At 39.3% G+C, this 14,309-nt stretch overlaps 1 protein-coding gene across 1 annotated transcript in view; it reads left to right on the top strand.

Annotated features, from left to right (window-relative positions):
* VEGFC (vascular endothelial growth factor C) overlaps positions 1-14,309 on the top strand; it is a 98,383-nt gene that overhangs the window by 65,990 nt on the left and 18,084 nt on the right. Inside the window, exon 4 of the mRNA XM_059384152.1 lies at positions 13,575-13,726. Within this exon, the coding sequence (XP_059240135.1) occupies positions 13,575-13,726 (152 nt within the window). The remainder of the gene's footprint in view (positions 1-13,574; positions 13,727-14,309) is intronic.

Raw genomic sequence — 14,309 nt, 5'->3', positions numbered from 1 at the left:
ATGAGCTCTGATGACCCAGCCAAGGGAAACAAATCAACATACGTATGAATGTGTGCGTGTGCGTGCGTGTGTGTGTGTGTGAGATCTAAATGTTGTCATTTGGCCATCGATTACTTTTAAACAGTTAAATCTTCTGATTCTAGAGCTACGGCACGAATCACAAATTCACAGCATGCGAGGAAACATCTGTGTTTTGTGCAGCCGGGGGACTGTACTAAAGTAAGCCAGGCCTCGGGGTGTATTCATTGTGTCCACTTAGAAAGCCAAGAAAATATTCTGACGCTGAATCTCAAATATTTCAAGTTACCCGTAAAGTCCCATCACATTAGATGTGAAGCTTTTAGTATAATAACCAAGAAACTTATCTCAAGGTTCGGTCTGGGTCCGGATTTTGGGCTCAGCTGCGCTACCCTGCACTGACGTCACCTGTGGGCGAGGAAGCTGCTATCAGAAGGCACATTAGGAGCTGTGATAACCACCAGGACAACCACCAAGTGTGGCTTAAAGCGCTGTGTGCCACTGGCCTCTGCACAGGGATGTTAGGAGAAGCCCAGGCTATGGGCTGAGCTGATGCAAACTTCCCTAAAGTCAAACCTGTGTTTGCCTGAAAGGCTTTTCCAATTACTTTTGAGAGTTGAAATAACACAGGCAATCTGGCTTCATTCAGAACTATACTTTGACCTTCAAAATAATTTTAAAAATGTGATGGTGAGGTTTGCTTGATACAATGTGGAATGACCAAAAATTAACATTTTTAGTCAAATAGTGTCTATGCTTGGAATACATATCATTAAAGCTTCTCACAGAGACTGGAGCTGAGTGGAAGTTTGGATCCCATTAATAAAATCTACTCCTATTTTAATACAACTGAGTGAAAATGAAAATTAAGATTACCTGAGTTTCTTCAACTGTGCTTTCTCATCTGGTTAAAATGTCTAAGATTTTTGCTCTGATGATCATTTGTGCTCTGGGTTTGGAGACACTGTCTTAATATACAATCCACACTGGTTTTTTGGGAAAAATAGATTGTATTTCTTTGTATTGTACATACGTTTGATGATGGAATAAGCCATTTCAGATACTAAGACTTGCAAGAGGAAACAAAAAATAAACTATAAAACTGAATTTTCTCTTCAACTTACCTGTACCTAAACTTTAAAGATTTAAAAAAATAAAACAAAACTGAGGAGTGATGCTGTTATCCTCAGAGTTAAGAACAGCCAGGAGTTTCTTTAGTCCTGATTAACTTCTACAGGCCAGCACAATGACACAGCATTCCTTCGGACAAGCATTAGCAAGAGACGCAGCATAATTCTAAATATATTTGTGCATGTAGAAACAATCAGTAGAATATATGTTTGTGGGTCATGGGATAACATTTATGTACTTGATAAAATTCTAATATTTTAATAGGATAATATATAATTGTAGAAATTGAGCATAGTGAAACTCCCCCACCCCGCCCTTACCCCTCCATCTTATTCAAACAGGAATTAGGAATTTGTTAGCTAAGAAACTGTAGATTTAGTGTATGCTCTTCTGAATAAAATACTACAAATTTGACGGGTTTTACTGGATAATATGTGTTTATCTTAACGCTGAAGTAAAACGTGATTTTAAAAATCCTTTAATAAATGTTGGAACTTAATCCTTTTTTAAAATCAAAATAAATATTTATTCCAGTAGGATAGCCTCCAAAAAACTAACATTCATTTTTTAAAAATATGTTAATATTAAAAATGTTGCTGCTTTTATATTTAAGCCAAATTCCATAAAAGGATTTTTGGCCTTTTGAGTTTCTTGAAATGTCATTTTTTTTAAAAGTTAGAGAAAATAAAAGTGAGTGTTTGAGGAAATTACATTTTCGGAATGCCTTTACTAGCATGTTTTTAAATATTTCGATTAAGCAATGTGATATGTATCCTATAAATCATTATTATGGGGTTTGACTTAAATCGGTATAAATTTGGTTGATACCGATTTAAGGTTCAAAGGCCTAGATATACCAGTTACATTTTCCAAAGACTGAAAGGCTATATCTCTTTTAAAAATGGGATAACAGGGGTGCCTGGGTGGCTCAGTGGGTAAAGCGACTGCCTTCGGCTCAGGTCATGACCCTGGAGTCCTGGGATCGAGTTCCATCCACATCATGCCCCCCTGCTCGGCAAGGAGTCTGCTTCTCCCTCTAAGCCTCCCCTTTGTCATGCTCTCTCTCTAATATATAAAATCTTTAACAAAAATAAAAATGGGATGACATAGAATAGCCTCAAAAGACAGATCTTGAAGAATTATTTCACCAAATAAAATGTATCTACTAAAAGCTCATTACTTATCATTTCAAAAATGCCTTACTGGATTTGGTTGTTAGATAAAACTTTATTTTCAAAGCGCTCATATTGTGAAAGTATAAAGCTGAGCAGTAAGTGTTTTAGCAGGATTTTGGAATTTTGTTCTGTAGGAGTTAGTTTATAAGAAAATAAGTTGCTAGTTGATAATGTGTAAAGCTATTTATTGCTCTTTACTAATTTCTTCTGCAGATTCTTCTATTATGGCTTGTTGATAGAAAAAATGTTTTAAAATGAATTTTCTTCAAAAAATATGCCTTATTTTAACTTTAACATCTCATGCGTTAAGGTGTGTTCCTTATTTTAATACTGAAATTACGTATTTCAAAGTACATCTTCTTTAGATACGGATGCTCAGATGTTTTGTGCAGTAGCTGCCTAGACGAGCTTCCCGTTCCCAGCACCGCACTCAGCCCAGACAACACCCTGGCCTTGTGGTTTCCCCTCCTGATGTGTGACTTCATCGCTAGTCAGAAACACAGGGGTCTTCCCTGCCGACTCCCTTCTCTTGTCACACATCCAGCCTGTCCCCACATCAGATGTCCGTCTTGTCCCCTAAGTATCTTGACTCCCCATGTCAACCACCATCACTATAGCCCAACAGGCTTCTCATGCTTTCCAGCTAAAGAAAAACCATGCCCCTCGGTGTGCCCACTTCCATTTCTCCTCATCCCCATGCGCTCCCTTAATGACCCCTAAATGTGATATTTTTAAAACACAAATCTGGTGGTGTCAGTCTCCAGCATAAAACCCTTCAGGGATTGCCCACTGCTGTTGAGTAAGACCTAAATCTCTATCACAACGTTCAGTGCCTGCCTTCCTCCACAGCACCATGGGACCTAACTGCCCCTTGTTCTTAACTTACAGTGCTCCCGACTGCTGTCGACTTCCTCAGTCCCTGGGAACCAGTGTCCCCTCTAGCCTGGGAACCAGTGTCCCCTCTAGCCTGCCGTCCTCGCTCACACTTATCAGTCTCCCTCACCGCCCGTCTTCTCCTTGCTAAAGTACCAGTCCTTCCAATCTGTCATATGGCTCAAGGAGTCCTTGGGGGAGACTTTTCTGACCTCCTTGACTGTATCATGTATTTCTTTTAAAGGCTTTATAGTTTCCCATACTTTTCTCTCCTAGCGCTTCCTTCATCTTAGAATCCTAGTTTATAACAATATAGCCATTATTATTTGATGAATGTCCACCTCCTCCATAAAGCCAAGAACACATCTGTGTTGCTCACCAGTTCCCTGAGTGTCGGGCACAGAATTGGCACACATCCCCTTTTGGAAGCACATTAAAACTGACCATCTCACCAGAGAAAAAGAAATGAAGATATGGACACATCCATAGTGCTCATCCCACAGTTCCCAGGAAGGGCGGTATCCTTATCTGTCGAAACAGATTTTAAAACTACTGCCTTAAAGGCCAACAGTAATATAGTTGGTTAACTCATGTGTGTAATTTTTAAACAAACTGATCCTATTGCCTAATCAAAGTATGGGCTATAAATTTCAGAACAGTATTTTTTAAATGTCTGTTTTTGAACAAACGGAGGAGAAAATGCTCCTCTTTTTTTTTCCTATTCACAGCTGATATGAGAAGTCACCATTCTATTCCTCTTACTATTGTCTTAGTAAATACACATTTTACACATGTGCCAAATGACACCAGGACTGCCTTAGGTAAAAACCTAAACTTAGAAAACAGAAAAACCATTTATTTTTTAAATTTATTTATTTGACAGACAGAGATCAGAAGTAGGCAGAGAGGCAGGCAGAGAGGGAGGGGGAGGCAGGCTCCCCGCCGAGCAGAGAGCCCGATGCGGGGCTCAATCCCAGGACTCTGGGATCATGACCTGGGCCGAAGGCAGAGGCCCAACCCACTGAGCCGCCCAGGTGCCCCGAAAAACCATTCTTAGTAAACAAAATGAATGAACGTAGTCTTCTGTTCACCACTGGTTTCTATGGGACGACTGCATATTTATTACCTCCAGTGCCTGGATGAGGTCCCATGTGGACTTACTGGGTGCCAGAGTGAAGGCATTTATTCTAGGATAGGTGTGTATGCACAACAGCACACGAGCTTCTGTCAAGTTGGAGGTGTCAGTCAGAAGGCTGTATGCTTCAGAAAGTAGAAGCCTTCCAGGCTAAGAAGAGCTTTTAGTGCTAAATTTAAGGTATGTGTAGGTAAAAAGGAATTATCTGGTATCCCCAAGTAGGATATTTTTTCTAAGAGAAAACGAAGTCCATGTTGATTATACAGAATCAGTTCTCACTGAATTTCATCCTTTCGGGCTCCTCCAGGCTTCCTAGAATTTAGGATGCCTTTTATAGCAGATTTAGAATGTTGAAATCATTCATTTTGCCTGCTGCCTCCTGGTCATCTGCTCATAGAAAGATAAGAATTTACCTATACAACTTTTGAGGTCTGGCTTCTTGTGGTTGGTTTGTGTTGTACATCTCTCCTGATTCTCCTACTCCAGCCTGGGACTTGGCTTCCCCTCTGGTGGGTCCTGCTTCATGTGCACCATGCTGAAGCTATGACCCGTTCCCCCAAGCCCACTGCACCCACACAGATGGACAAGCAAGTAAATAACCCTCTGCCTCTTCCAGTATTCTCTTTGTACATGACACCACCATCTTTTTGGTTAATCGCAGTTATTCTCCATTTCACTAAAAGACCAGTCAATAATTCCAGGTAAATCTCCCTTCCAAACATGGCTAGAATCTACCCAGGGTCATCATCCTGCTGATCTCATCTGATGTTGGCCACATTCATTAGTCACGTGGGCGAGCCTCGTACCATCCTGTATCTCCTTATCTCCCTCCTAGTCATGGGCCACATGACAGGAGTGAGTTTTTGTCTTCTAAATGAGAAGTCAGTCTCTGCCCAGGCTAGCATGTGTTCTGAGTGATCTATGCAAACGCTCTAAGCTGTGACATATTTAGAACGACACTCTCCTTCATTAAGGGGCCTTCTTTAGGTCAATCCTTACAGTGTGGTCTATGAGGCCCGCTATGATCTGGCTGCTGCCTAAATCTGAAGTCCCAGTTGTCACTGCTTTCTCCCAAATACTACTTTCCACAAGGACCTAAATTCACCTACTCCTTAAATGTTGTCAGTACCTCCTTCCATAGGGTCACTACAATACTCTGTGTTGGAACCATCTCCTCAAACAGCTTCCAATACCCACCTCATCGAGAATTTCTGCTGTTCTTTAGGGCTAGATGTGAAGGTCACCCTCTAAGACAGCCTGCTGTGTGGTCTGCAGCATCCTTTAATGCCCATATGTCAGCATCATTACCTCATCTGTCCAACATCTTTAGTCCCTAAGCTCCAAACTCCATGACAGTGGAGACTGATCATTACCTTTGATCACAGCAAAATTGCTGGCACATAGTAAGCATTAGGCACTAAATTCCATGAATTAAGAAAAGAGAACAGATTTAGGGTAAAGGAATAGAGCCATGAATGTGTTTGTTTTGAAAAATCGGAGTGATATTTGGGTAGAGATAGCCGAAGAAGATTGGGCATGTGATTCTAGAGTTCTGCCATGGCGATTGGATCCACAGCTGTAAACACAAGAGGAAGCAGCATATTGATAAATGCTGTTCGAAGCCCTGGTGTCCTTGTTACTACCTAGAGAGTTCACGTATCAGGAGAGAAAGAACAAAAGCCAATGCCAAGGGAAAGCCAACATTCAGTCACTGAGAGTCCCATCCATTTCTCCTTTTGATTTCTTAATATCATGCTCTTCTCCTACCTGAAGAATCCACTTTTAATGATAAAAGCGATTATTTTAATTTAAATTGAATTAAGCATATGGAGTGAAGCACCTGTTCGTACTGTGCCATATAAAGGGTTAATGTGATGAACAGATCCTGCACTCAGCACAAAGGTTAGCAGGGAAAGGCAGTCAACATTTGTCAAGTAAATAAAAGTTGTCTAAATGTGTGAAAGAGAAATGCAGGGCTTTATGGACATGCACATCAAGGACAGTGAGTCATGAAGCTCCTGAAGGCAAGGTTTTCATGTGTGTTTAACATTTTTGCTTATATTTCAACTCATAAAAGGTTACACCTAAGTAGTACCTTTCCTATGTATATTTTTTATTTTATTTTCATATACTGTATTTTCAATATACTATAAAGGAGAGCATGGGAGGATCTCTTTCAAACATAAAGGGGAAGTTCCTTATTGCTGTATTTTCTGTAGGGGAAAAAAAATAATTTCTGCCTTGTTAAAGGAGTTCCAGACATATCCTTTAGCAACAAAAGTTACCAACTAGAATCATATAAATTTTAAGGACAATGTACCTTAAGTATTTTAAAACCCAAGTTTTTTATAAAAACTTCCTAGAATTTGTTTTATGGGGCTCAGTGAAGGGCAGGTTAGCAGAACGTGTGAGGAAGCCACAGCCATTAGTCAAAAAGTGAAACCAGATGCACGAAGCATTCCAGAACGACCTAGTAGGTCACAACTGCTTCAAAGTCCCCCAGCTATCTGCTTCTGAGAAGTACATTGGGCGTCTTTTTGACCTCTTTCATAAACATGTGCTTTCAGTATATTTTCTTATGAGAAGTTGTATATTTAAGAGATATAACCGAAAAGGAGAAAGTGAATTTTGCAGAAGATAAATTATTTGATGACTCAAATAGAGAAGCAGAAGAAAGTCATCTGCTTTTGAGCCAAACATTTGGATTAAAACATTATTTTTAATGTTCGTATTTACCTTACATAGTTTTTTGGGAAATAGGAATGAGAAAGAAAAACTACCAAACCCAGTGGGGCTTCCTTGGAAATCTGGGAGTTGGAGCTAAAGAACCTCGGCCTCTTTGCTGGGTTCACGAGTGCCGGTGGAAGGAGCCAGCAGTGTGGGAGCTGGGTCTTCCCTACTCCCTTCTCAGGGACCTGCACAACAGGATTTAAAATTCTGTGTTGCCATTCTAAAAAAAAAAGCAAGTTAATCTATTTTGTATTGTTTTATAAAGAAATAATATAAGCATATATATTAGCAAAAACATCCCAGATTATATGAGTTGAGCTGAGCGCTTCACGAAAATTTTTTTTTTTACCAACACGTATTTAAACCTAAGTAAAATGTGCAACTATGGAACGCAACTCAGAGATACTGTTTCGCAGAGCAGCAGTCTGAAAGACTGCATTCAGATGTATTCAACAAGTGGAATGTGATTTGTTTGGAATCTTTAGCTAATTAATATCTGGCAGGCACAGTTGTTGGAAATCAGGTTTTATCCAGATGTGGGAGAGAAGTTCTATACCAATACAAGTTATCGGGAGTTTAAGAGTAACATTTGCCTTAAGAGAAAAAGATGCGTCCATTAAAAATACCCTTTTCTCCCAACTTAAGGTATTTATCCTGTGTACAGATTTTATCCAGAATTTCTAAAACTCCTGAATGGGGGTTTTTAATTGCAGCACTGTATCTGCATTTTATGTGTAATAATACATAAAAAGTAACTCAGTACAAACATGAATCCATTAGCATCTGCTGTCCTACGTTCTTCCCAGACCCACTTTCAGTTCTGTAGGTCCTAGAAGGTGGGCCGTGTGGTTCAGATGCTCCCTTGAAAAGCTGGTAGTGGACCCTCAGTTTTCACATTTGCCCATTTTTAGGGATTATTTCTTTAAATGCCATGTAGTCTCTCCCTCATTTTACAGTTATTACCACACTGTCCAGGAGCTACACATTGATACTTCATTAATGGACTCAGGGCTGGAATATTTAAATTAAAAATAGCAATGAGATATGCTATAAAGAGAAACTGGCTATGTTGGGGGGTTTAAAAACTGGCTATGTTGGGGGGCGGAGTTTTTTTGGTTTTTTTTTCCCTTTTTTTGGTTTGGTATTTGTTCCCACATACACATTCCAAAGGAATAATCCAGGATCTTGTCAGTAAGGAAGTTCTACACCTTTTTCTTGAATAGCCTGCAAGATAAGTAGAAGCAGGGATTGTTGCTTTGCCTTTGAGACTGTTGCTATGCTGGCGTGAACAATTCTATTGTTTCCAAATGTGGCTTTATTGAAGTCCATTTTTGTTGGTGAGAATCGGCTATCAGATATTCTTATGAAGGAACTCCACTAGATAACGAACAACTGGGAACCTCTCATTTGGAAATGTTTGGTGTTTTCTCCTGTTTGTGGAGGTTTTACAGAATACAAAGATTTTTTTCCCCTCAATTTCCAGGCTTATTTAAATGCCATCTTTATATAAACCTTTTGCTCTTCAAAACGAGCAACTGCTCTAACAGGCATAAGCAAAACATACACCTTCAGTCTCCATGATCAATTTTATTACTACTTAGATCCTAAATTAGGTACACGCTATTATCGTGTATTCAAGAACAGTTCACTTTATAGCCTGAAACTGTCTTGGGAAAATCATCATGTTCAAAATATCAAAGTATAAATGTCATCATCCTCAATTAATATTGGCTGAGTACACATATAGACAAGGAATGATTAGCTCACACTGAATATAATACATAAACTTCGCACTCTATGAGCTTAAATCCAAAATAGAAAATACTAGTGTGCACCCATTAAGGCACAAAGCAGTCTAGTATAAGCATTCTTGTTTTGTAAAAATTTAAAGAATTTATTGATTGTTTCAGCAGTGGTGTGCATGGGTAGACCTTGACTCTTTTTTGAGAGAAAATTACAGTTATTTACTGTGTTGGTTTAGATCTTTCTATAATGGCAAGCATGGATTTCATGAGGGTTAAAGTGCAGGTTCTTGCTAATAGCATTTGTGATAAAACTATTTGATAGTTCAAAATTCTAACCTAGTAAATTTATATATAGATATATATGTATATGTATATTATGTGGATATATACGTATATGTAGTATATACATGTGTGCATATATATATTGGGGGGGGAAGGGTTATGGCAAGGGTTATGCATTGATGGCTCTTGAAAAGCTAGCAGGGTGCTTGGCTAGTTAGTGAATCAATAATTACTGAAAACTAAAGAAGGAAAAATTCTAAACAAAAACACTGTAATTCCTCAAAGATTCAACTCAGTTTTGAAGGGGAATCATCATCCAAAGAAGACCACTATGAAATCACACCATTACTATCCCTCTTTTATAGGTAACAGAACTGAGGCAAAGGGAATTTAGAGAATTCTTCCCAGTCACAGAAGCAGGAAGGGGCAGGTGCAGACTCACGTGCCCAGACTCTGCTCTTGGTTCTTCCTCTCTCTCTAGTAAAGGAGCGAAGTCACTGGATATTTGGAAAGTATATTTACTTACTTGCAGGTGGCACCTTGTGAGTTTATATGGTGATTCAAATTATTACTATTTTTTAGTTCACAAAAGGTTACATTTTCTAAGTATACACTATCTGATTAGGCAAAAGGGCCTGCAGACATTTTTAGTAATTTAGGGATTCAATATAGCTATTCAAAATTCACAAACTGATCTGTAAGGGGGAAGACGGAATTTATCATACTTATTGAAAAGGAAGTAGAAACCTTATAATCCTTTTAAGTGAGAGAAGTCCATCAATATACTCACTTAAGACCAGTGCAGACAGAATTTGGAAAATGAAAGATACACTTCAGTGAAAGAACACTGAAGTGTTCTGATCTCACGATACATACAATTGTGCCTTGATGCACACACACACATGGCGTGCTCTCGTCCTGAAGGTCGTAGAGGAGGAAAGGTTAATTATCAAGAACCTTTCTACTTTTAATATTGGTCAAGGCATCTTTCTCTGGACTCTTGAATTTTGTCCACACTGACAGTTAAGTAAAGAATTAAAGAAACTAGGTAGAACATTCAGGTAAAAATTTGGAGGTGGAAGATATGTATTTCAAGAGAAGGAAAGTCTTGGATTGATTTTTTTTTTTTTTACTTTAAATTTTCAGAAGATTTATTCCTTTTGATGAAATTAACTGAATTTAACTGGTCAGTTGTTTACTTAGACTCAAAGAAATTTGCCTGTCCGGTTAAAATTTGGGGTTTATATTTATTTAACTGTAAGTACATTTTTCTCTCATATAGTACTGTAGTTTATTTTTTTAAGATTTTATTTCTTTGAGATAGAGAGCATAAGCAGGGTGAGGGGCACAGAGGGAGGGAGTAGCAGGCTCCCCACTGTGCAGAGAGCCAGTTGTGGGGCTAGATCCCAGGACCGCAGGATCATGACCTGAGTTAGAGGCAGATGATTAACCCACTGAGCCACCCAGACTCCCCTGTACTGTAGTTCTAATGCTTATGAATGTGATCAAATTAGTTGACTGTGATTGTGACTGTGCAGACTGATCGAGCGATGTATTTTTTTAGCCCCTCTTTACCTGCCCCTTTATGCCTTTAGTCCGCGTGTTCACAGACCACAACTCTCCTCCGCCCCTTGAAAGTTTAGTACCAGGCTTATTTTCAGGAAGATGCTTTCCTGATGTGCACTGAAGTGTTCTGATCTCACTAGAACCTTCTTCGAAGCCCCAGTTCCTGAGTCTGCACTTGGTACTCACAGGCAGGTCCAGGTTGCGGACATTATCCCCCAGCACCCCCCACCCCCAGCGGGGGCTGAAGGCTGTCCATGCTTGCTGTGATCTCTGTGCCCTTAGGAGAAAGTGCCAGAACAGAGTCTGGGATGCAGCAGTGCGGGAGGAAAGGTGCGTGGGAGGTGCTGTGAGGCACAGGGTTGGGGAACACCAGGCATGCTTCCACACCAGAAGCCCCTTACCCCTCACGCTCAGGCTCTCTTCTGCTTCCTGTCACTTCAGAGGGTGCCAAACCCTGCAGTGCTAACTGACCTCCCATCCTCCAGGCAAAACTCCCCCTATCCGACCTGAGCTATCTAAGCGTTCCCTCTGGTCACTGGAGGGCTCTCTCCTCTCCATCCCCACCCTGCCCGCGCTCCTGTCCCATAGCCCAGCCCACCAGAGCCCTTAGAGCCGTTTGTGGTACCATTTGTTTTCACTCCATCCCTACACTTACTCCCACTGCCCCAGACCTCCGACCCTGTGGCCACAGACACCTTCGTGAAGCGCTCCTCTCTGCCTTCGGCGTCCCGCGGCTTAGCAGTGACCCCCTCCTGGCTCTCTATCTGCATGGCTTCCTTCTTCCCCGACATATTTACTAGTTCATTTGCCTTTTTTCATCCTTCAAGTGCACCTGTTCCCCGGGTTTCCATTATTAGACATTTCCACCTTCCAGTCATGGTCTCACCAAGTAATCTCGTCAGGGTCTAGGACTTCCACTACGACTCTAACGTTGTTGCCTTTTAAATGGCTCTCCTAAGCTCTGACACAAATATAATGGCCTAGTAGACATAAATTCTTAAGGTTTTATGAGCAGACCTGTACATCTTCCTACTATTTCTACTATTACGGGGTTTAAATAATTTATAGACTTTAGACATATGAAAGTTAAATAAGCCATTCATTAAACACTGCTTATTTTTGGAATAACTTTATGTTTCTTCTGTTGCACTGGTTCTTAACATAGGGTCCAGAAATGTTCTAAGAAGCAGAGAAACTGTAGTGTATTTAGACACTGCACAATTCTCTCTCTTAAAATAGTTTTACCTAGTGCAAAGGACTTCTGTCAGTGACAGCTCATCTAATAAAAGGTTTCTCCCAAACTGCATAAACAAATGTCCTTTTAGGGAAGAAACTGGTCAGCGTCATAATACTGGGATATGTTGAGGTTATATGCTGGGATTATCTACGTAGCACGGACAGTATTCTGGAGAACATCTAGAATCTTGAGACAATATTCAAATAATAACACGTCTATATGGCAATCAGGATGCATATCACATTCATATACATTAGTTTATGTAATTTTTCTAACAGTCCCATGAACAATGGGTCAAATGTTTCCTCAGTTTACTGGTTTTTAAAGAAATATACAGCTTAGATAAGTTAAATGACTTTTCCAAGTTCACACAACTTACAAGTGGGTTTACTCTTAAAAAATGCCCTGTCGGGGCATAACCCTGGGCTTGTTCCGCCTAAAGTACCTGTGCTTAGAAAGTAGCTGAATTAGAGAAAAAAAAAAAAAGTAGCTGAATTTTTCAGTGACTATAGAATGAATACATTTCAAATGAAGAAAATGTGGAGTTTATAATTTAGCTATCTCTGTGTTTCATTCTTTAAAATTCATTTCCATGAATCTCCCTGTAGGACTAAGTTGGCAACTAATACAATTCCCTAAAGATTGTCAGTGATCTTTAAGCGTTGGCCTGAAATTATATGGACTGGCCAAATCACAAAGCTCTGAAGTTTGTAACCATTTTTAGCATGGCTCGTATTGCTGAAAAGGCACCAAATAATACCAAAGCAGTTTAGCTACAGTTACAGGACTACAGACTGATCTTACCAAGCAAGTAATGGCCAAGATTTCACTTTCACCATCATTACTAGTAATTCAGACTTTAAGAAACCTGGGAATTTAAATCCACTTAGTTTTACTTAATCACTAATTTGTTTATATATTCCATTAATTTTGGAGAAGAAACAAGAGAATTAGAGTTCCCCATAGACAAGGCATTCAGAATGAGACTTGAAATTTTGAGACTCTAGCCCACAATTGTGTATCATGTCCCACCTTATTTTAAGCTTATTACTTTCATAACACCTTTGCCAAAATAGCAGGAACAAATCTTTAAGTGATGAATGTGTTTCTTTTTCTTTTGAACATAATTAATTGATAAGATAGAGTGGACAAATGTAAAACTACTTTGAGGTAGAAATTTAATTTGGAATGAAAACTGATTTCACATCTCTGTATTTTGTGTCTCTGTATTCAGTTTACATAGAACAGGACATCACCAAACATCTCTAGGTTGTATGGCCAATAGCTTTGTACTCTTCTATCACAAAGATACTTATATCTGTGCCACTTTTTAACAACCCCTGGAACAATCTGGGACTCTGGAAAGATTCTTTTTCCCTGAACACGGTGGTTTGTTGCATCTCTGCTCCGTGACTGTTAGCTGGTTATCAAAATTCTAATATGCTTTATCATAGTGACATGAGATAAGTAAAGGGACTGTTTATTATTCTGATAAAGGATACTGATTAGAAGCAAAACAGGTTCTACAGTGTGATCCTGAAAGCCTTCTGCATCCTGCATGCAGAACGAGCACTATGTTATCAGAAAGAGATAATCTCACTCTTGGGGGACTCCAACATCGACCATAAAGGTATTTTTTAGCATCTATATAATTTTTTCTTCTTTTTGTCCCTTCTTTGTAGTTGTTTGAAATCACAGTGCCTCTCTCTCAAGGCCCCAAACCAGTAACAATCAGTTTTGCCAATCATACTTCTTGCCGCTGCATGTCTAAACTGGATGTTTACAGACAAGTTCATTCCATTATTAGACGTTCCCTGCCAGCAACACTACCACAGTGAGTATGAATTAAAGCTTTTGCTTTCTGCATCCTCTGCTAAAACTGTTTTCAAGTAAATACATTTTATTATGAGAATTCTTGTGAAATTTGCTATAATATACTTTGCATCAGATACAAAAGAAGATGAATTTGGTACTGCAGCACAAAAGTAAAATTAAACTGAGACAGGGAGGTCCTTTTAATAGAGTAGTTCGCAACATAAAACAAGTATTTCTATGAGATGACACAGATTGCTCCACTCTTCGTCCCCCATGCAACCAAGTGTGCAAATTCACAATTGATGTGAAAGCTAAAGCCACTTAAGCCTCGGTAAGATTTCTGACCCAAAACAAAAAATATTTTTAAAAAATTATTTTATATCTATTAGCATCCAGTTGCCTTTCCTCAATCTCAGTGTTTTTTTTTTCCTCTACTCATATTTTTTATTTCAGCAAGCATTGAATACTGAAACACTAAAGTACTTGAAAGAATTTTCTCTTACTATTACTTCAAATTAACATTCAAAGTAACATTTGCTATTCAAATTCCTTTCTCAGCATATTTTTTTAGCCTGGTAAAGGACAACAGATGCTGTGCTTGC

Source organism: Mustela nigripes, chromosome 18 (genome assembly GCF_022355385.1).
Source record: "Mustela nigripes isolate SB6536 chromosome 18, MUSNIG.SB6536, whole genome shotgun sequence".
NCBI classification, from domain to species: domain Eukaryota; kingdom Metazoa; phylum Chordata; class Mammalia; order Carnivora; family Mustelidae; genus Mustela; species Mustela nigripes.
Note: the sequence above shows the minus strand (reverse complement) of the source record. Positions and strands in the feature narration are given on the sequence as shown.